The 23,046-nt window shown below is 39.0% G+C and overlaps 1 protein-coding gene across 2 annotated transcripts in view; it reads right to left on the bottom strand.

Annotated features, from left to right (window-relative positions):
• IGSF11 (immunoglobulin superfamily member 11) overlaps positions 1-23,046 on the bottom strand; it is a 136,091-nt gene that overhangs the window by 22,289 nt on the left and 90,756 nt on the right. For both annotated transcript variants that reach the window (XM_045785133.2, XM_045785134.2), the window contains 2 exons: positions 2,052-2,215; positions 222-429 (listed from right to left, as the gene is read on the bottom strand). In XM_045785133.2, coding sequence (XP_045641089.1) covers positions 222-429; positions 2,052-2,215 — 372 coding nt within the window. Of the gene's footprint in view, positions 1-221; positions 430-2,051; positions 2,216-23,046 lie in introns of those variants that run through there.

Below are 23,046 nucleotides of genomic sequence, written 5' to 3'. Positions count from 1 at the left end.
CACCACCCTTCTCCACCTTCTGAACAAATCATTTAAGAAGGTTTAGACAGCCACCAGAAGTGGAGACAGGGATGGGAAGATTATGTGTAAAAAGCAGAAAGAAGCAGAGTCCAGACAGGGCAGAAAAGAGAGGAGACAAAGGACACGAGCAGAGTGAGAGTGTAGAAGGATGGGCAGAGTCATAACCAAAGCCAAGGTACCTGGAACATCCTGTTACTCACCTAAAACTGTGAGACCGGTGACCCCAATGTTTCTGCCCCCTCTATCCGGAAGGTTATTGACCAAACACTGGTAGGTGCCTGTATCTGATAGCTGAGTGTTATTAATGAAGATAGAGACATTGGTGGCTGGCATGGTGCCTGTAAATCCTACCCTACCATGGAACCGGGGGGCACCATCAAACATCTGTCCACCCTGATACAGAATGACCTGAAAAAGAAAGCAAAATAAATAAATAGGCCACTACATTCCCTTCTAGATACATAGCACATAACAATAACTATCTGGTGGATAGAAGACTGCACCAAACATTGGAAAACTTTATTTCTCATCTTAACAGTTGTCACCCACTTTTTACTATAGCACCAGTGCAGAGGTATATTCTGGGATTCTAAATTCTCATATCCCAATTTGGAGTAACACTGTTTCCTTGTCTAACTCATCACAGTATAGAAAATATCTTGAATGCAATCTTACTATCAGTCCGTAAATATTTTTATTCAAATAATTCCAAAATAAAAAGTTTCAAAAATCAGCACTGTCATTCTCACGCTTACTAGGTGACAAAATGATAGGTCACAGTTAGAGCCTAAATATAAATGAATGTCATAAAAGGGAAGAAGAGTTGCAGGTCCGTGATTGCTCTTCTTTTGTCAATTTCTATTACCGAAGTTAACTATTCGTGAGAGAGGACTCAGAATGCTGTTACAAAAAGCCTTGCGGGCTGAGAATGAGAAACTTGGTTCTATTTTAGCTCTATCTGTAAATGTTTGGGTAACTACAGTCAAGTCTTTCTTTGCCTCCTAAAACGGTAAGTTTGAATAAAATGATCTCAAAGGCTCAGTCTAATTATAATAAATTCTACGGTTTGAAGAAACAAAAAAAGCTTCTATTAAATATTCATATTCAAATTCGTATCAGAAAATTTAGCATATCAAATATTTTTAGGCAGTAATAAGCTTACTAAAGTAGAAAAGCTTCAAAACAGTAGTAAATTATCTTTGAGAATTAAGGTATAATCATGATTACTATTCATTAATTTTCTGAGCATCTGTTTCTGCAATGGTTAATACAAATCATGGATCTTTTGCCTGTAATTGGGTAGTATTTTCTGTTTTCATGTACCCTAATTTATTTGAGACTCTTTGAGGCTGGCTAGTATGCCTGACTGTGTTTATTTTAAAACACTTGCAAAATTAGCCAAATAAATGAAGTACTACTATCTACTGTTACTTCCTTAACATTATCACTGTCTCTAAAACATACTCTCATCTACCTGTGTCAGTGTCAGTCCCTTCCTGCCAAAGTATACTTTGCTTTTTTCTGTCTTGGTATTTCCTATCAACAATGCCTTTTTTTTTTTTTTAAGATTTATTTATTTATTTATTTATTCGACAGAGAGAGAGACAGCCAGCGAGAGAGGGAACACAAGCAGGGGAAGTGGGAGAGGAAGAAGCAGGCTCACAGCAGAGGAGCCTGATGTGGGGCTCAATCCCATAACGCTGGGATCACGCCCTGAGCCGAAGGCAGACGCCTAACCGCTGTGCCACCCAGGCATCCCTAAACAATGCCTTTTGATAAAATTCCAGGTTCCCACACAAAATTCTCAGGAGTCCCTTGACAGCTGTTTAAAAAAAAAAAAAAAGTTTCTTAAAAAGAGGATAATCTGTTCTGATAGTTGAAAATAACACAGGAGTAGGATTTAAAACAGCCTAGGCTCACGGAAAGTGCTACCTTACTCTAGAGATCAAATATGTACTCAGGATGATTTTCTACCCACTTCTTCTGACAGATTAATATTTGCGAGGTAGCATGGCATGGAACGGAAGTACCTGCTCAGGCTGGTTAGCGTTGGAGAGAGGAATGACCATCCAAATGACATTGAGGTTAATGAGGGCAGCGCTGGTAGTGAAGGTACACGGCAGGACTGCCGCCTGGCCCCGGGCCACCTGGATACTCCCAGGACTTTCGGAGACTTCCAGGGAAGCTGCGACACCTGCAGAGGAAAGAAGAAAGGGTATGTGCTCACCCTTTCCTGACAGACCAAACCTCTTGAGAAACGGTTTGTGTGTTACATTATTAGAAATATAAGACCGAAATATTAGAAATATAAGTCTTACTGAACAACTACTGACCAATCACTGATTCAAAATAATATAAATTGTTCATCTCTTTATCTCGTAGAAACCACAAATGAAAAATTTTAGCAGCTACTTACTTTATTTTGTAAGAAAGTAAGAAGCTGGTATTTGGCCAGATTCAAACACAACATGCGAGAAGACGACTGATAGGGTTTAAGCAAAACTTGCAATGGTGAGGAGGGATGAGAAATTTATTTTTTGAAGAGTTATTTACAATAGCATACTTAAAATTAAATGTTTACATATAAATCTAACAAAATATATGTAAGATCTATATACTAAAAACTATAAAATGTTAATGAAAAGAATCAAATAAGACCAAAAATGGACAGATATGCAATGTTCATGGATTAGTAAATTCCATTCTCCCTGAACTATAGAGTCAGAGCAATCCCAATCAAAATCCCAGCAGTCTTTCTGTAGCTATTGACAAACTAATTCTAAAACACATGGAAAGGCAAAGAACTAGAATAGCCAAAATAATACTGAAAAATGAGAACAAATTTGGAGAATTCACACTATCTGATTTCAGAACTTGCTACAAAGCAATAGTAATCAAGATAGCTCTGAAATAAACCCTTATATTTTTATTAAAATGCTTTTCAACCAAGGTACAAGACAACTAAATGGGGGGAAATAGTCTTTTCAATAAATGGTGTTGGAACAATTCGACACTAGTATGCAACAAATTAACTCAGACCCTTACCTCACAGCAAAAATCAATCAAAATGTATCAAGACCTAAACATAACAGCTAAAGCTATAAAACTTCTAGAAATAAACATAGAAGAAAATATTTGTGACTGTGGTTTAGTCAAAGAAATCTCAGATAAGTCACCAGGACCATAAATCATAAAAAACAACAATTAAAAATTTGGATTTCATTAAAATTTTAAAAATTTCTGTGCTTCAAAAGATTTAATTAAGAAAATAAAAAGCCAAGGTACAGGCTGGGAAAAATAGCTATAATTCACACATCTGATAAAGGACTCAAATATATAATATATAGAGAACTATTACAATTCAATAATGAAAAGACAACCCAATATTAAAATGGGTAAAATACTGGAATAAACATTTCAAAAAAGCACATGGAAAGCACATGTAAAGATGTTCAACATTATTATTCATTAGGAAAATGCATATTAAAACCACAATAAGATACCATTACACAGCACTGGAATGGCTGTCATTACGACAAACCAAGTTTTTATAAGGATATCGGGAAACTAGAATCCTCATTCATTGCTGGTGAGAATGTAATGTAACAATCCGCAATTTCACCCCGAGGAATCTACCCAAATACAGTGAAAACATATGTTGCATAAAGACCGCAAATGTTGATGGTAGCATTGCTAATATCACATCCCCAAACAGAAATAATACAAATATTCATCAACTGGTTAGTGGACAAACAAAATGTGGTATACCTATACAATGAAACATAACTCAGAAATAAAAAAATCACAAGCTACTGATACAACATGGATGAGCTTCTCAAAACCATTTTGCTAAATATAAGAAGCCAGACGCGAAAGACTATATACTGTATGATTCTATTTATATGGAATGCCCGGAAAGGCAAATCTAAAAAGACAAGAAGCAAATCAGTGGTTGCCTGGGGCTAGAGAGGAGGGGCGAGGGATTGATGCAAATACGTTCCATGGAACTTTCTAGGGTGATGGAAAACTTCCAAAACTGGATTGTTAGATGGTTGTTCAACTCTATAAATTTCCAAAAAAATAACTGAATTTTAAATGTGTGAATTTTGTGGAATGTAAATTATACCTCAATAACACTGTTAAAATTCAGAAAAGAAAATAGTGATCTACCAGAGCCAAATCCTGGGAAGTGAAAATCAATTGTTACCTCTTTTAAAAAGAATGCCTGTCCCCCTGGGACTACAGAATAGTATGGGACTAACAGGAGATTTAAAAAGTTCAGGGAGATACAACAGAGAAGCTATTCTAATCATGAAAAATACATTAAGCCTATGGTGATATTTCAGACTGTTCTACTTTGAAGTGATATTATCTTAATTCTCCAAAAAAAGTAACACAATAACATACCAGTATGATTACAATTAGTTTTAAAAAATAAATCCGCATCACACCTTCCTTCTAGAGAAACTCATGTTCTTCACATATAGTCTGAGGATTTCTCAGGAGTTAAATTTATAGGATAAAACATTTCATAAAATAAGCCATCTGTGATAGGATACAAAGCAGTTGATAACATCAGGAAAAGTCTCTAAGGAAAATCATATTAGGGAAAGTCTCTACATTTCAAAAAGGACAACTGAAAGAATCTCAAGTAGTATGAGGCAGACAGGGGAGGTTTATCATGGAACAGGCAATGAGCCAGGGGATAAGCTATCTTAAAGGGTAGAAGAGGATTGGAGAATCTATTTGTTACAATGATTATAATAAATGCCACTGGAGATGTTTTTAAGAATAAATGTAGGAGGTAAACTGGAAACCTCCAGATAATACTCCAAGAAGTGAAGGGAGTATGTCCCCTTTAAATCAGACAGGATAATGTGTACCCTCCACCCTCAATTCACTAATTTCAGGACTCATGCAATCTTTCATACAAACTTGAAAAAGAAAAAAATGGCCGATATAAACTGAGTGTGAAAGAGAAAGATGTTGATGGGAAAACTACCAAAATACAACAGGAATAAGTAAAGGAAGAGTAAATTCCTAGGCCAGGATGGGAGCTGAGCGGAAGGGAGCAGGTCTGCCAGAGGAGAGCAGGCCCTGGGGTGGAAGAAGCTATAAAAGACTGACTTCATCTACTTCACGTTTCATGGAAGAGTAACTCTGAAATCTCACGTACTGAGAGGGCTGTAGAAGAAATATTCAAGACGAGAAAAGTGTGGGTTTAAAGGTGGAGAGATTTAGTTAGAAATCTGGCACTTTCATCTGCTTAGTTGTGTGGCCCCAAGTAAATCACTTCATCTCTGATTCAGTAGCTTCATCCGTAAAATAGGGCTCAATGTTCCCATCACGTCATTAAGAGGGTACGACAAGGGCAGTAGCAGTGCTGACAGCCAATGACAACCAGCACTGCAACCACTACTACCAGCACCGACGACAGGCAGCGCTGACCATATGCCAACCCCCCCCCCCCCGGGAAGCACTACTTATAAACATACACACACTCATGTAATCCACACCCCAATTCCTTTCCTTAGGAACCTCCTACTCGGCCATCCAATCAGCCCAAGTGTTACTTTTCACAAAAGAGCCTTTCCTGACCCCTCAGCCTAGGTCAGGGTCTCATAAGGCAATGTTCCTTCCATTCCGAGCACTATGCAAACTTGTAATCACACTTTCCTTAGTTTTCATATTCATTCATTTCATTATTTAATGTATCTTCACCAGTATACTGGAAGGTCCATTGAAAACTTCATTACTTTATTTCTTTTTTATTATTATGTTCAGTTAGCCAGCAGGTAGTACAGCATAAGTTTTTGATGTAGTGTTCAATGATTCATTAGTTGTGTATAACACCCAGTGCTCATCACAACACGTGCCCTCCTTAATACCCATCACCTGGTTACCCCATCCCCCCACCTCCCTCCCTTCTGTAACCCTCAGTTTGTTTCCTGGAGTCCAGAGTGTCTCTCATGGTTTGTCTCCCTTTCTCATTTCTTCCCAGTTTTCTCTCCCTTCCCTGTGGTCCTCCATGCTATTCCTTATGTTCCACATAAGAGTGAAACCATATAATTGTCTTTCTCTGCTTGACTTATTTCATTTAGCATAATCCCCTCCAGTTCCATCCATGTCCACGCAAATGGTAGGTATGCAACCTTTCTGATGGGTGAATAGTATTCCGTTGTATATATGAACCACATCTTTATCCTTTCATCTGTTGAAGGACTTCTCAGTTCCTTCTATAGTTTAGCTATTGTGGACATTGCTGCTATGAACACGGGGGTGCATGTGGCTCTTCTTTTCATTACATCTGTATCTTTGGGGTAAATACCTAGTAGTGCAATTGCTGGGTCGTAGGGTAGCTCTACTTTTAACTTCATGAGGAACCTCTACACTGTTTTCCAGAGTGGCTGTACCAGCTTGCATTCCGACCAACAGTGTCTGTTCCCCTTTTTCCACATCCTCATCAACATTTGTTGTTTCCTCTCTTGTTAATTTTTGCCATTCTAACTGGTGTAAGGTGGTATCTCATGTGGTTTTGATTTATATTTCCCTGATGACTAGTGATGTTGAATGTTTCTTCATGTGTCTGTTAGCCATTTGCATGTCTTCTTTGGAGAAGTGCCTGTTCATGTCTTCTGCCCCTTTCCTGACTGGATTATTTGTTTTTTTGGGTGTTGAGTTTGAGGACTTCTTTATAGATCTTGGATACCAACCCTTTATCTGTAAGGTCATATGCAAATATCTTCTCCCATTCCGTGGGTTGCTCTTAGTTTTGTTGACTGTTTCCTTTGCTGTGCAAAAGCTTTTTATCTTAATGAAGTCCCAAAAGTTCACTTTTGCTTTTGTTTCTCTTACCTTTATAGACATGTCTTGAAAGAGGTCACTGTAGCCAATGTCAAAGAGGTTACTACCTATGTTCTCCTTTGGGATTTTGATGGATTCCTGCCTCACATTGTGGTCTTTCATCCATTTTGAGTATATCTTTGTGCATAGTGTAAAAGAATGGTCCAGTTTCATTCTTCTGCGTGTGACTGTCCAGCACCATTTACTGAAGAGTCTATCTTTCCTCCATTGGATATTCTTTCCTGCTTTGTTGAAGATGTTCTCTTCCATTGATCTATGTGTCTGTTTTTGTGCCAATATCATGCTGTCTTGATGATCACAGCTTTGTAATATAGCTTGAAGTAAGTCAGGCATCGTGATGCCCCCAGCTTCGGTTTTCTTTTTCAACATACCCCTGGCAATTCAGGGTCTTTTCTGGGTCCATACAAATTTTAGGATTGTTTGTTCCAGCTCTGTGAAAAACGTCAATGGTATTTTGAGAGGGATTGCACTGAAAGTATAGATTTTTCTGGGCAGCATAGACATTTTCACAATGTTTATTCTTCCAATCCATGAGTGTGGAATGTTTTTCCAACTCTTTGTGTCTTCTTCAATTTCTTTTATAAGTGTTTTGTAGTTTCTAGAGTATAGATCCTTTAGCTCTTTGGTTAGGTTTATTCCTAGTTATCTTATGGTTTTTGGTGCTATTGTAAATGGGATCGATACCTTAATTTCTCTTTCTTCAGTTACATTGTTAGTGTATAGAAATGCAACTGATCTCTGTGCATTAATTTTGTATCCTGCCACGTTGCTGAATTGCTATATGAATTCTAGTAACTTGGCAGTGGAGTCTTTTGGGTTTTCCACATAAAGTATCATGTCATCTGTGAAGAGAGAGAGTTTGACTTCTCCTTTGCCAATTCTTTATTTTGGTTATTAATTGGCTTATATAATTGGCTGCTCCCATGTTGGGGGCATAGATTTTTACAATTTTAGATCTTCTTTTTGGATAGATACTTTAAGTATGATATAGTGTCCCTCTACATCTCTTACTACGGTCTTTGGTTTAAAATCTAGTTTGTCTGATATGAGGATTGTTACCCCAGCTTTCTTTTGAGGTTCATTAGCGTGGTAAATGGTTCTCCATCCCTTCACTTTCAATCTGGAGGTATCTTTAGGTTCAAAATGAGTTTCTTGTAGACAGCGTATGGATAGGTGGTGTTTTTTTATCTGAAACCCTATGTCTTTTCATGGGAGCATTCAGCCCATTTACATTCAGGGTAACTACTGAAAGATATGAATTTAGTGCCATTGTATTGTCTGTAAAGTCCCTGTTTCTGTAGATTTTCTCTGTTTCTTTCTGGTCTATATGACTCTTGGGGTCTCTCTTTGCTTACTGAATCCCCCTCAATATTTCTGGTAGGACTGGCTTGGTTGTCACACGTTCTTTCAGTTTCTGCCTGTCCTGAAAGCTCTTTATCTCACCATCCATTCTGAATGACAGCCTTGCTGGATAAAGTATTCTTGGCTGAATGTTCTTTTCTTTTACTACCCTGAAGATCTCTTGCCAGCCTTTCTGGCTTGCCAGGTTTCTGTGGACAGGTCTGATGTTATTCTGATGTCCCTCCCTCCTAATGTAAGGAACCTCCTCTCCTGGCTATTCTCAGGATAGTTTCTTTGGCTGTAAAATTTGCAAGCTTCACTATTATATGTCAGGGTGTTGATCCATCTTTATTGATTTTGGGAGGGGTCCTCTCTGCTTCTTAGACTCAAATGCTTGTTTCCTTCCCCAGATTAGGGAAGTTCTCAGCTATGATTTGCTGAAATATACCTTCTAGCCCTCTCTCTCTCTCTCTCTCTCTCTCCACCCCCTCAGGGATCCCAATAATTCTGACATGGGAATGTTTCATGACATCATTAATCTCTCCAATCCTCTTCTCATGTGCTACTAGCAGCCTGTCTCTGTTTTTTCTCAACTTCCTTCCTTTCCCTCAGCTTATCCTCTAGAACACTAATTCTCTCTTCTGCCTCATTTACCCTGGCTGTTAGAGTATCCAGTTTAGACTGCATCACATTCATAGCATTTTTTTAGTTCAGCCTAATTAGATCTCATTTCTGCTCTTAAGAGGTTCTACATTGTCACTAATGTTTTCAAGCCTAGCTATTGACTTTATGATTGCTATCCTGAATTCTATCTCTGACATCTTCTCATTTCCACATCCATTAGTTCTGTGGCAGAGGACATCGTCTCTGTTTCTTTTTTTTTGTTGAGAGTTCCTCCTCCTAGTCATTCCATCGAGGGATGGTTGAGTGACAGAACAGAGTCCAGAATATCAACCAACAACCAAGCAAGATGCACCCTAGCAAAATCTGGAGTGGTCAGAAGCCACCACCACAAAACAAAGCCAAAATGAAATACAAGAATAAAATTTTAATTTTTTTTAAAAAATTTGAAGGGGGATAGGTACTGAGGGGCTATAATCTCTCAGTGTGGACAAAGGAGGGTGTTTCAGTTGTTCCTGGGTGTACTTTGGTCTGGGTGTTAGAGGACACTACATCCCAAAATTACAAGGAAAGTAAAACTTGTATATAAAGGTAAAACTGAATAGAGTGAAAAAAGGACTAAAATAAAGCATATATTTATAAAAAATATGTGTCAAAAAATACAAGTTAAAAAGCGACTATGAAATATAAGTTGATATAATAAACATCTAGTTGAAATGACAAGGTAAAAAGAAAAACAAAAACAGAAAAAGCGTAAGAAAAAAAAGAAAAGGAGAATTTTATCTGAAAAATAAACAAGTCGTGAGGCTACACCTGGAACTCAATATACAATTTTCCCCAGGTGTTGGGATTTTACAGTCTTATTGGATCCATAGGATTGTTGTCCACCTGTTCTTCCAGCCTGTCTTCTGGGGGAGAGGCCTGCTGCACTGTTTCTCACGTAACCCTGCCTGTGCAAAGTTGCCCGCCCCGTCAGGGGGATGAGCTCAGCGGAAACTGGTCCTCTGTGTGGCTTTTGTTCCCTGGGGGCTTTCCACGCCTCTTCAGAGGATCAGAGCAAAAATGGCTACAGCCAAACCTCTGGCCCACAGCAGAAAATTCTCAATGTGCCCTTTTTAATAAACCCTGCAGGGCAGTTTCCACTTCTGTATGTGCAGCCGAAAACCACAGCCTCCTGTGGTGCGGGCCCACAGCAATCCTCTCAGAGGTCTTCCCAGGGCCCCTGGAGAGCTACTGCCCTTTGTGATTCTAAAACCGCGAGCAGCTGCTGGCTTGTGTGCATCCCGGAAACACCTGGATCATGTCTGGGTGCCACTCTAAAGTCCATTCTGAGCCGCTACCGCTCTGTGAGTTTTTGCCCAATCACAGGCATAGATTCCAGATTTTTTTAGGCTGCTCAAGAGAAGAGCGATTCTCAACTGCCTGGCTTGCAGTTCTTGGTGATCCGAGGTGCAAGTCCCTTCCTGGGCTTGCTGACCATAATCTGCTTCCTGGCTCCACTGCTCAGGCACTCTACCAGTTCAGGAACCCCCTTTTGCTCTGTGGCTCCTCCTATCCAAAGACCACATGCCCTATCTAGAATTCTGCCTTTTCATTTCCAGAGCCCCTTTTCGGAAAGGGATGTCTCTCATTAGAGCAGATTTCTAAGAGTTCCGATTTTGTGCTCAGGTGTTATATCACTTTCCAGGAGCCAGCTTATGGAGGCGCCCTCCCCCTTCTGTTTCTCTTCCAATATGTCCCTGCAGATTCACAACTCCGCATGTCCTACCTTGCAAAAAGCAATCGCTTTTTTGCTTGTAGAGATCCAGGTATACATTCTTACATCTCGGGCTGATTTTGTGGGTGTTCAAAATGCTTTGATAGATATCCAGCTAAATTCAGGGGACCAGTTGAAATGGGGTCCCCTACTTCTCCACCATCTTGCCTCCTCTGAGAACTCCATTACTTTAAGCACTTAAGAACTCAATAAATACATGTTACTGAATTGATCTAATTTAATTCCTTCCGTTTCCACATAAAAGACTACATACAGTATCTGTCTAGACTTGCCAAAGGTCTTAAGATTAGGACCTGTATTTTCTAACATCCAATAAAGTATGTTTTCTATTGTGTCAAACTCTTCCACAGACCATGTCTCAGAAAATAAATGATAATGTTATCACTTCTATTAAGATTAGAGTGAAGGGATACTTCCTTACCCATAAAACTGATACTGAGCAATAGAAGCTCAATTTACTTATAAATTTATCTCTTCTACTCTCAGTCTCTTTTAGATAGAAACATTTAACATAAAAAGGCTATTATGTTCTTTATAGAACATAAAGATTCTCTATGGAACAGAATTTTTAAAAGAAAGTCTCTATAACATCAAGTCCTTATAACCCAAGACCCTATAACATCATCTATTAAGATATCAGATAGAAACACTTAACATGAAAAGGCCGTTATGTTCTTTAGCTACCAGGATCCTCTATGGAACAGAATTTTAAAAGAAAGTCCCTATAACATCAAGTCCCTATAACCCAAGACCCTATAACATCATCTATTAAGATATCAAATACCAACCCGAGTTGTACAATCAACTACCCTAAAGGACTCACGTAAAGAAAATGGCTAAAAACTGGCTACCTAGCTTTCAGAACTATACGGGGAATAAATAGGTCAGGAGTGAACGTCTGTAGAGAGACTTTGAGGAGGCTTCTTTGTTAGAGCTTGGTGAGCTACATGTCCCAGACTTTCCCCACCCAACAACAGGGCCTACATTCCTGGAATATGTCAAGGCCTAGGACATCTGAAAGTTCCCAATGGATCAGATGTGAACACATGAAGAGCTGGTGCAGGGCCACCTTCAATTCTGTCCTAGAGGACTGGCTGATGAGACCTCACTAGAAGGAAGCTGGAGGAAGACCTCTGAATTCCTAGAGGGTGGATCACTGGCATCCTGGAAACTACACATATATTTCTGTCTTCAATTGACATTTTTCTAGTTTTGCTTTATTTCTAAATTCGGAGTGATCAGAAAAGTTGTGTAACCTGCCTAAGTTTTCACATAGGAAAAGGAGAACTGGATCTTGAATAAATTTAAAGAGATCTGGAAGACAAAGCTGCTTTGGGATTGTGTCTCAGAATTCCTGTTTAACATACCGACTAAACTGAGTACAATTGAAAATTTCTTAGAAAGAGTAAGAAGGGGGGAAATGAGTATTTTTCACATTTTAAATGATTAATTTTTTTCTGTCTTATTAAAGAAACAACTAAAACCCCTATTTCCTTTTAGAGTATATTTCCATGTTTGAAATTCTAGGCATGAATTTAAACTTTAATGCTAAATATTAGATTAAAAATTCATTTAAAATACCTTACAATTTGCAATATTTACATGAGAAATGCATAATTTAAGAGCTGGTTTGGCAGCATTTTGCAGGCTTGAATCTTTTCTTAGTACTTTCACCCAAGAAAAATTAAGTCAACTCATGAATTCTGAATGATGCTAAGCAATTAAATAAGAAAGACAGAAAGCACATGGCCCTGTTTCCTCTGAGGAGCTGAGATCATAAATAACAGTTGTCCATAATCTTTCTTTAGGCGCCTGTTTCCCAAGATTTAAAGCCAAAAGAAATTCACACTTTTCTCAGACCAAGAATTATCCCTTAGAGGAAAAGAAACCGGCAGCAAAGAATCCTCAAAAGTCTTAAGAGGGATCATCCACACGGCATAGTAGCCAAGAGAACAGACAAAGGACATTTTACAGTGATCTGCCGGCTCAAGGAACGTGAAACGTCCCTTGCAAATCCATCAGAGCCAGAACACCTGAAGTTCAGGAGGAGGGCTGGTGCAAGCAATCCAACTGAGGTTTCAAAACAGAGGATTCACTGATGTCTGTGGAACGTGTACTCATGTTTCAGGATCAGCCCAACTGCCAGGCTACTTCCCTCTGGGAATACAGTCAGCAAAGGATCAAAAGGATGTGGTGGTATTTTGGGAGGACGATGTTGTCCTGTCACCCAAAATATTAATGTCAGCAGTCACAAAATGCTAATTGGCTTATATGATTCCCCTACAATTTCATCATTGCTGTTTCTTACATATAAAAAATGTAATATAAAATTCATTTAACCTATGCAAATTCAGTTCTGTAGTTCCATGAGACTGAAATAAATTTCAAAAAATAAAAATTCTACACTCCTTGTTTTCTAAAGGAAACTATGGCATAGAACAGATCTTTAACACTGTAGTGATTTTTAAAACAAATCACCTTCTCTTCATACTGTAAGCAAATTCTAATTAGATGAAATAATGTACTATTATAATTGTTATATGATTTTTTAAAACTGCCATCTGAACTAAAAAATAATGTTTGTGTCATCTGACATTAAATTACATTTCGGTCATCAACACAGTACTAAAAATGAAGAGTAAATATCTGGTTATTTTGATCAATGTAGATGGCTTTCTTATGCACTGGTCATCTACATTAATTTGTAGGATCACTGCCAAATCCCTACTTCATCTGATGCCATATCAAACAATATACTGTATTGTTGGTATACAAAGGCAAGCTACTGTAAAATTATACATCCTTCTCTTCTAGCTGGAGCAGGGGTACTCCTACATGGTCTATGACTCATGGTATTGCAGTCTTCTGTTTCCATGGTTTTAGGGTCCCTCTGCAGGTATTATTACAGTGCCTTCTCATTAACTTCTCCTTTTCAACCACAAACATTCCTTAGGGACCCTACCAAGGGCAAACAGCATGCCAGGAGACCTAGGTATTGAATTTATTTCCTCAGAGCAGACCCTGAGATGAGGCAGAGGGAGCCCAAAGCTCTGTACTGAACCAATGCTCACGGTTTACGTTATCACTTCCCTTTGTCATGTTTCAAATTATCCAAAAATATATACATCTGCCTATTTGGCCCCTTCATGCCATGCCATATCTATTCTGTGAGTGATTTACTCGATAATAGCGCCTAACATGTGAGGTGAACTTGACCAGAATCCTCTACAGCAAGTCTCCCATTATTGCTGACCTCTCCTGATGTCACACCTGCATCGGGAATAGGTATCTAAGAATTCTCTTACAGGGGTGACCACAGCCTGGGAAGGCGACAGATCATTTACATACATATTTTGTTTGGCCAATATTATATGACTTACTCAAAGTTTTTAAATACTTTGAATTACTTACAATTAAATAACCCAAAATTGTAGATTACTATTTATCTTAAAAAACTGTAAATGTTAGTAACGTTGGGCCTGCATTTCACATCATAATTAGTGCTGCCCCTATTAAACAAAGCATAAGCTCTTCACATTGCCAGAATCCCCACAATTCCCAACCCCCTATTACTCTACAATATGCCCACTTTACTCGTCAGGATGCCCACCTGACTCTTATGGGCATCTGTGTTTGCAAACCCTTTTGTAAAACTACGTGAGTCATGTGATTATAATTAAGTGTTTAAAGAAGCAAGACACAAAAGCAGAACCAAGTTTTACAATGTTAGGATGGGACATGATACTATGACAGCTACTAAGGCCACAATTCCCTTCAGGGAAAGCAGAATGAGACAATTCCTTACACATGGGTTACCATGGTTTGTGACAGAGGATCTCATTCCCATCCTGGCTACAAGTGACTGTACCAGGAATGGGCACCGAACCAAAACAGTCACCTACAGACTGGACAGCTTGAGAGAGAACTGTCATAAGATCCTTGTCAAAAGATACTACCAAATACAATGGTGCCTGGCAAATCCAACAGGACCTTCCTTCTTAGTGGGGAGTTTGAAAAAGCAGCAGCATGTGAAGAGAGAAGAGCTAGGTCACTAAAGTAGGAATAAAGAAGGACATTAAATAGTGATAAAGAGGTCAATTCATCAAGGACATAATAGTCCTGTGTATGTACCTAACAACAGGGCTTTAGAGTGCACGAAGCAAAAACTGATAGAACTGAAAGGAGAAAAAGAAAAATACCAATCACAGTTGGAGATTGGAACACTTTTCTGTAATTAACAATGACATAGAACAAATTCATAGAAGACATAAAAGTCAGTAAAAAAAAAAATCAGTAAAATACAGAAGACCTAAACAACACTACCAATAAATAATTTAACATAACTGAGACTTTTAGAACACTCTACTCAACATCATGGAATACCATTATTTTCCAGCACACAAGAAAAATTCACAAAATAGACCATATTCTGAGTTACAAAATAAACTTTAACAAATTTAAAAGAATTAAAATCATAAAAACAATGTGAATTAAATTAGAATTCAATAATAGAAAAAAACCTAGAAAATCATCAAATATTCATGAAAATCCACTCCTAAATACTTCACGTCAAAGGTGAAATTACAAGGAAAATCAGAAAATATTTTGAATTACATGAATATGAACATGCAACATATCGAATTTATGAGAAGCAAGCACTACTGAGAGAAAAAGTATCATCTAAATGCTCTTATAAAAATAAGGCTTATAATCAACAACCTAAGCATCCACCTTAAGAAAATAGAAAAAGGCACACCTGGGTGGATCAGTCGGTTAAGCATCTGCCTTTGGCTCAGGTCATGATCCCAGTCCCGCCTCCTCGGGTTCCTTGCTCAGCAGGGAGTCTGCTTCTCCCTATGCCCCTCCCCCCTGCTCATGCTATCTCTCTCTGACAAATAGATAAATAAAACCTTTTTAAAAAAGAAAGTAGAACAAATTAAATCAAAAGCAAGTCAAAAGAAGAAAAAGTATTAAGAGTAGAATTCAATGATGGGATAGACTGGTGATGGGTAGTAAGGAGGGCACGTATTGCATGGTGCACTGGGTGTTATACGCAACTAATGAATCATCGAACTTTACATCAGAAACCAGGGATGTACTGTATGGTGACTAACATAATATAATAAAAAAAATTTTTAAAAAAGAGTAGAATTCAATGAAAATGATAATAGAGTAAGTAAATCAATGAAATCAAAAGCTGCTTCTCTGAGGTCAAAAAAATTGATAAATCTCTAATCAAACTGCTCAAGAATTAAAAAAAAAGAGCAGATACAAGTATTAAAGAAGGGATATAACTACAGATACTAAAGACAGTGAAAGAATAATGAAGGGACATTATAAATAACTTTATGCTAACATATGTGGTAACACAGACGAAATGAGCAAATGCCCTGAAAGACAAAATATCAAAGCTCACACTAACAGATATAGATGGCCTGAAGAGCCCTTTGAGCACTGAAGAAAATTAATTTCATTTGCAGTCCAAAATCCCCACCAAGATAACACCAGGCCCAAATAGCTTCACCAGTGAACTCCGCCAAACATTTAGTGAAAAAATAATGCCAATTCTATATATAAATTCTTCCAGATTAAAAAACCCTTCAATTTATGAGGCTAGCTAACATTACCCTGATACCAAAATCCAACAAAGAAAATACATGCAAAGAAAATTACAGACTAATATCCCCTCTAAATGTAGACATAAAAGGCCTTAAAATATTAGCAAACTGAATTCAGCAATATACAGAAAGAATAATTAATCATGACAAAAGTAATGTTTATCCCAGGAATGCAAGGCTCACTCAGTATTTGAAATCAATATAACTTACATGTCAACATACTAAAAAAAAGATAACTACATACATAATTTTTTCAATAGGCACAGAAAAACTGACAAAAATCAGTACCTAGGGGCACCTGTGGGGCTCAGTCAGTTAAGCGTCTCCCTTCAGCTCAGGTCATGATCTCAGGGTCTTGAGATCAAGCCCTGCATCAGGCTCCCTGCTCAGTGGGGAGTCTGCTTCTCTCCCTCTGTGCTCTCTCTCTCTCTCAAATAAATAAATAAATCTTTTTCAACACACACACACACACACACACACACACACACACACATCAAGGACTTGTATTTATAATACAGAAACAGTTCCTAGAATTCAATAAGAACCTATTTTTTTTTTTGAGAGGGGGAGAGAGAGTGAGAGAGAGACGGAGAGGAAGAGGGGAGCATGCTTATGAATGGTGAGGGGAGGAGGGAGAGGGAGAGAGAGAATCCCAAGCAGCCTCCACACCCAGCACAGAGCCTGAGCCAGAATCAAGAGTGGGATGCTTAACCAACTGAGCTACCCGGGCACCACAAGAACCTAATTTTTTAAAGGCACCATAGAAAACATATAAATGAGTAATAGGAACATGAAAAGATGCTCAACTTCATTAGTCAACAGAGACATTAAAACCATATCGAGATATCACTACATTGAGTTAAATTAAACTGACTAACAATACCAAGTGTGGACAAGAATGCAGAGTAACTCAAACTTCTACAGCTTTCTAGAGGGGTGCGAAGTGGTCCAGATCTTTGGGGACATTTTCACAGTTTCTAACAAAGTTAAGTAAGCACTTAACCATACAATGCAACAACTGCAGTCCTAGGTATTCATCAAGAGATGTAAAACCACAAAACACCTATATGCAAATTTTCATAGCATCTTTATTCACAGTAGCCGAAAAATTGGAAACCCCGATGTCCATCAACTTACAGATGGATAAGACAACTGTGGGAAATTACTCATCAACAAAAAGGAACAAACTACTGACACATGGGACACAGATAAATATAAAAGGCATTATGCTAAGTGAAAGAACCCAGAAACAAAAGACTATATGCACAATATGCATCCATTTTTTAAAACGTCTGTATTATGGAAAAGATAAAACTGCAGCAGCAGCAAGCCCATCGTGGCCGGCGGGGGCTGGAGCGGAGGGGGAGCGGGGGCGGGCGTGGAGAAGGACTGCCTGCAGCACGAGCGGGTCTGCGGGGTGAGGGAAATCTACATCACAACTGTGGTGGGGGTCAGAAGACTGTAAGCATATTGGTCAAAACTCAACAAACTGGGGGTTCCTGGGTGGTTCAGTCAGTTAAACATCTGCCTTTGGCTCAGGTCATGATCCCAGGGTCCTGGGGTGGAGCCCCGCATCCGGCTCCCTGCTCAGTGGGGGGCCTGCTTCTCCCTCTGCCTGCCGCTCCCCCCAACTCATTTTCTCTCTCTCCCTCTCTCTCTCTGTCAAAAAATAAATAAAATCTTAAAAAAAAAAAACCTCAACAAACTGTACACCTAAAAGGAGGGTGGGTCATTGTATATAAATTGTACCTCAGTCTGATTTTTTTAATTAAAAAAAAAAAGGATGTTGGGAAGCTTTCAGCATCACGGAAAAGGCTAAGAAAACAAGCTCAAGGATAAACTTCCAGGAAAATATCCAAAACGATGCTGTAGACCAAGCTTAATGAGAAAACCGCTGCAGCTGTCCCTGTCACCAAATCCTAAGTGCCAGGCCCCTACCGCAGTGACTGATAAGGTCAGTTCTCCATCTGGCACTCAGCCGTGCGACACCATCACCCCCAAAGCCATACTCTTCTGCGGCTCTCCATGCTCAGCCCAGAGCCCGTTTCTCACACTGTCCTCTTCCAAATCATGGCCTCACCTACGCGCACCTGACTGGAGAGCTGCAGTCCAAGCCACAAGAGAGGCTGGAAATTTGAGTTCACACTTCTAACAGTGGGAAGTGGACTCATAACGTGAGAATTTCTCCAAATACAGAAATACTATGCAAAATATGATGGCTGGACATGAATAGGACAAGCCGTAAATGAAAACATTAAAAGCTGTTTCTTTCGTTCTTCTCCCCTTCCCCGAGTCTGTGTTTGTCAAGCTCTCTCTTGTTCCTTCCCTCACAGGCTTCTGCAAGGTGGAAAGCTGAAACTACTGAAGACAATAGGCTTCCTGTCTGTAGTGAAAGCCTGCGCTCATGGAGGAAACTATGCTGGGGGAGAGCAGCTAGGAGGGCCCCCCTTTGTGCTTGCGAAAGGAGAAAGAGGGCTCCTGGGAAGGGCATGGAAGCTGGCCAAGTTCCTGGAGAAGACGGCCAAGGGAAACAGCAGTGCTTCAAAGAAGACGGCTGCTCTGAACACCAGGGCCCTGTCATTCCAAGACTCCTGTTCGACGAGGCACAGAAGCTGCAGAACAAGACTTCAAAGGACCCTTGAGGTTCAAACGTGGGCATGGAAGACTAGAGGGGTCCCCCAGGGTTTTGGTTCTGTGAGAGACCATGCTGTGTGTGGAGGGGGGCCCCAGTAACAACTGATACTCGATTTCCTGCCTCAAAGGTAAGAAGAGTCTCTGATTTGTATTCAACTGGAGTTAAAGAAAACAGATGAATGCGCAAACCTTGGAAACCCGTGACTCCTAGGAACGATAACTGTAATCTTAAAATACACCTAATGCCCTAAAGAGTATATGAAGGACTTGAAAATAGATTTCTGTACTTTTAAATTTCAGAAGTCCCTGTTCAGAGACAGGGCAGGGCATGCGGAGCGAAAACTGACATTCCACGGGCTATGTTTTCAGTGTTTCAGGACGGCCGTTTACTACAGGATAACCCTCTGGCCAAATCTCACCTTGCCAGTAACTAGCTGTTTTCAGGGGGTAGGAAATCAAAATTCTTTGCTGTTTAGTTTTCTAAAGAACTTCTGAATATCTAGGTTTTTAACCTGGACAATGACTAGGGTAGAAAGAATGTACCTTCCTTCCCCAGCTTCAGTTTTGCTTTGTTTTCCACAGAAATTACAGAGTACTTTAGTTTATATTTTGGTAGGCCTTTCTGACATCACGACACTATAGCTGAATGCCAGTATCAGTCTGGTTAGCAGACTGAAGATTTATACTGCGAAATACTAACTAGAGTTTCCAGATGGCAAAAGGCCAGCTAAATGGTCTCTACTGTTAAATACAGCCATGTACTCTCAACTTCACCACCTGGTTGAGCACAGCCCCACTCGGCTATAATGAGCAAGCGCCAGTTGTTTAATGAAGCATTCATGTGATAAAAGAAGCTAAATCAACAAGTAGAGTTATTTATGAATAAATAAAGCCATCTGAAACCATCAGGAAGGATGTTATATTCTGAAACCAATTAAATTCTTTAAAAAAAATGGTTCAATTGAAATATTTTATCCTCATTCACCAATAACACTCCAAAACTAAACACTTTTTAAAATTTTCTTGATCTTGTGAATTTGTCATTACTAGTTTAACTTTTAACTAGTTTAAAGCATTCTTCAGTATATACATTTTTCAGTGAATACAACATGAAAAATGAAAGATTTGAAATATGGAAATAGGATCAACAAAATGAAAGGACAACATCCTGAATGAAAGAAAATATTTGTAAATCATGTATCTGATAAGGTGCTAACATCCAAAATATATAATGAACTCATACCACTCAGTAGCAAAAACACAAACGATCAAATTTAAAAATGGGCTGGGGCACCTGGGTGGTGCAGTCAGTTAAGCGTCCAACTCTTGATTTTGGCTCAGGTCATGGTCTCAGGGTTGTGGGATGCAGCCCCACATCGGGCTCCGCACTCAGCGTGGAGTCTGCTCAAGACTCTCTCTCCCTCTCCCTCTGCCCCTCCCCCCACTTGTGTTCTCTCTTTCTGCCCTTTCCTCCCTCTAAAATAAATGAATAAAACCTTTTAAAAAACATGGGCAGAGAATCTGAATAGACATTTTTTCAAAGAAGACATACAGAAGACCAAAAGGTACATGAAAAGATGCTCGACATCACTGATACAGGACATGCAAATCAAAACCACAAGGAGATATCACCTTACATCTGTTAGAATGGCTATCATCACAAAGACAAATAACAAGTGTTGGCCAAGATGTGTGCGGGGGGGGGGGGGGACACTTGTGCGCTGCTGGTGGGAATGTTAATTGGTGCAGTCACTGCGGAAAATGGTATGGAGGTTTCTCAAAAAATTAGAAATGATCCAGCAATTTCACTTCTGTGTATTTATCCAAAGAAAACGAAAACACTAATTTGAAAAGAAACATGCACTTCCATGTTCACAGTAGTATTACTTGTAAGAGCCAAGACATGGAAATAAATGTGCATCAACAGATGAATGAATAAAGAAAAGGTGGTACGTAAATGTGTGTGTGTGTGTGTGTGTGTGTGTGCGCGCGTGCGTGTGTGGGCACACATGTACAATGGAATATTATTTGACCATAAAAAAAGAATGATATCTTGGGGTGCCTGGCAGTTCAATCAATTGAGCATCTGACTCTTGGTTTTGGCTCAGGTTATGATCTTGCAGTTGTGAGATCGAGCCCCACGTCAGGCTCCATGTTGGGCTTGTCTGCTTGGGATTCTTTCCTTCTCCCTCTGTGTCTCCCCCCATTTGTGCTCTCTCTCTCTCTAAAGAGATAGATAGATAGATAGATAGATAGATAGATAGATAGATAGATAGATAGATAATGGATAGATAGAGATATAGACAGATAGGAAGAAGAAAATCTTGCCATTTGGACAACATACGTGGACCCTGACAGCATCATGCTAAGTTAAATAAGTCAGACAGAAAAAGATAAATACAATATGATCTCATTTACATGTGGAATCTAAAGACAAAAAAACTGACTCACGGATGTAGAGAACAGACTGTTGGTTGTCTAAGGAGGTGGGAACAAGATAGGAGTAGGTGGGCAAAATGGATGAAAGGGGGACAGAAGGTATAAAATTTCCAGTTATAAAAGGAATGTCATGGGGATGTAACGTACAGCATGGTGACTATAGTTAATAATACTATACCGCATATTTGAAGCCATGAGAGTGAATCTTGAAAGTTCTCATCATTAGGAAAAAAATCACAACCGTAAGTAGTGAGAGATATTAACTGGACTCACTGTGGTGATCATTTTGCAATATACAAATATCCAACCATGACATTGTACACCTGAAACTAATATAATGTTATGTCAATTACACTTCAATTTTTAAAAATGTAGAAATAGGGAGTTTGTTAGCTACCCTGTTAGAAGCTCTTACTAATCTGAAAATGCAGAGAGACAGTAGGGCCTTATAATTATACACTGACCCGATGCACTGGAGTACTTTCCATGACCTTCCAGGCTCTGCTTAACCTGGCTCTGCCTGTCTCACTGGTCGGTCTTACAGTACTTCCTCCCACAGTGGGCCTTTCTCAGGTCCGAGAATACACTGGCCTCTCCTGGATTGATACAGTCTGTTTCTCCAGCTTGAAGTTCTCTCCCCTATTACACAGATATACCCTTCTAATTCCTACCTATCCTTCAGATTTCAAAATTTCCATGATCCAAAACAGGTTACATTTCTCCTTTAAATGCCTCCACAATACCCTATACTTCCTTTAAACTGTAGTAAGACTTTAAATTCTCTTGGCATAGGCCATTCTCACCGGACTCTGGGTAGAAGTTATATGCCCAGGTCCCAGCACACAATGACCATAATACAGTAAATGTCCAATATGTATTTGATAATATTCACCAAGAATTTATGTGCCAAATACAATTCTAAGCACTTTCTTTTAGCTTAGTAACGAACATGACTGGGAGGTGATATCATTCCTAATCATATTTTATACATGAGAACACCAAGGCCCAGAGGTGTTTAAAAAAAAAAATGTTCCTACATAAAACTGGGATTCAAACCAATGTCCAGCCTGACCCAGGGCCTTCCTAACATCTACCTATACAGCCTCCTAATTATAGTGGAAAGGGCTCAGGACTGAGAATCCAGGGGCCACTACTTACTAGTCGTGTAACCTTGGGCACACTACTTAAACTCTTGGGTCCTTCATATTTTTACATTTTTATAGAAATAATAAAAACATCTACCTCCCAAGATCACTTTGAAGAAGTGTACATTCAAATGCCTGGCAAAAAGAAAGTTTTCAAATAAGAAGAGTAATTAAATCGAATCTCAAGAAAATAACCCAAAGCACTAATAAATAAGTAAGAAACAGAGAAGAGAAGAAAGAAAGCAGTTAGTATGTATTCACAACATTCCTAAATTGTCCCTGTGGCAGGAAACTTCTCAAGAAAATTATGATCATACACTTATTTTGATGCATACCTACAGTTCTGATTTTTTTTTTTTTGAGAGCTCTATGGAGTTAAGCTTCAGCATATGTTTAAGTTAAGAGAAAACTTCTTTTGGTATGTGGGTGGGTACATGTCTATATCCTCCACACTCCCACCATGTAAAAGGCCAAGAGACTGAACACTTTCCTATGACAAAGCAGAAATGAAATTCAAAAATGAAACATGAAGTAAAAATATAAAAGAAACATTAGAAAATAACTGGTAGGAAATAAAAAGACAAAT

This window comes from Ursus americanus, chromosome 4 (genome assembly GCF_024610735.1).
Source record: "Ursus americanus isolate L20-20 chromosome 4, mUrsAme1.1.p, whole genome shotgun sequence".
Lineage (NCBI taxonomy): Eukaryota > Metazoa > Chordata > Mammalia > Carnivora > Ursidae > Ursus > Ursus americanus.
The sequence above is the reverse complement of the archived record's forward strand: the minus strand, read 5'-3'. Positions and strand labels throughout refer to the sequence as shown.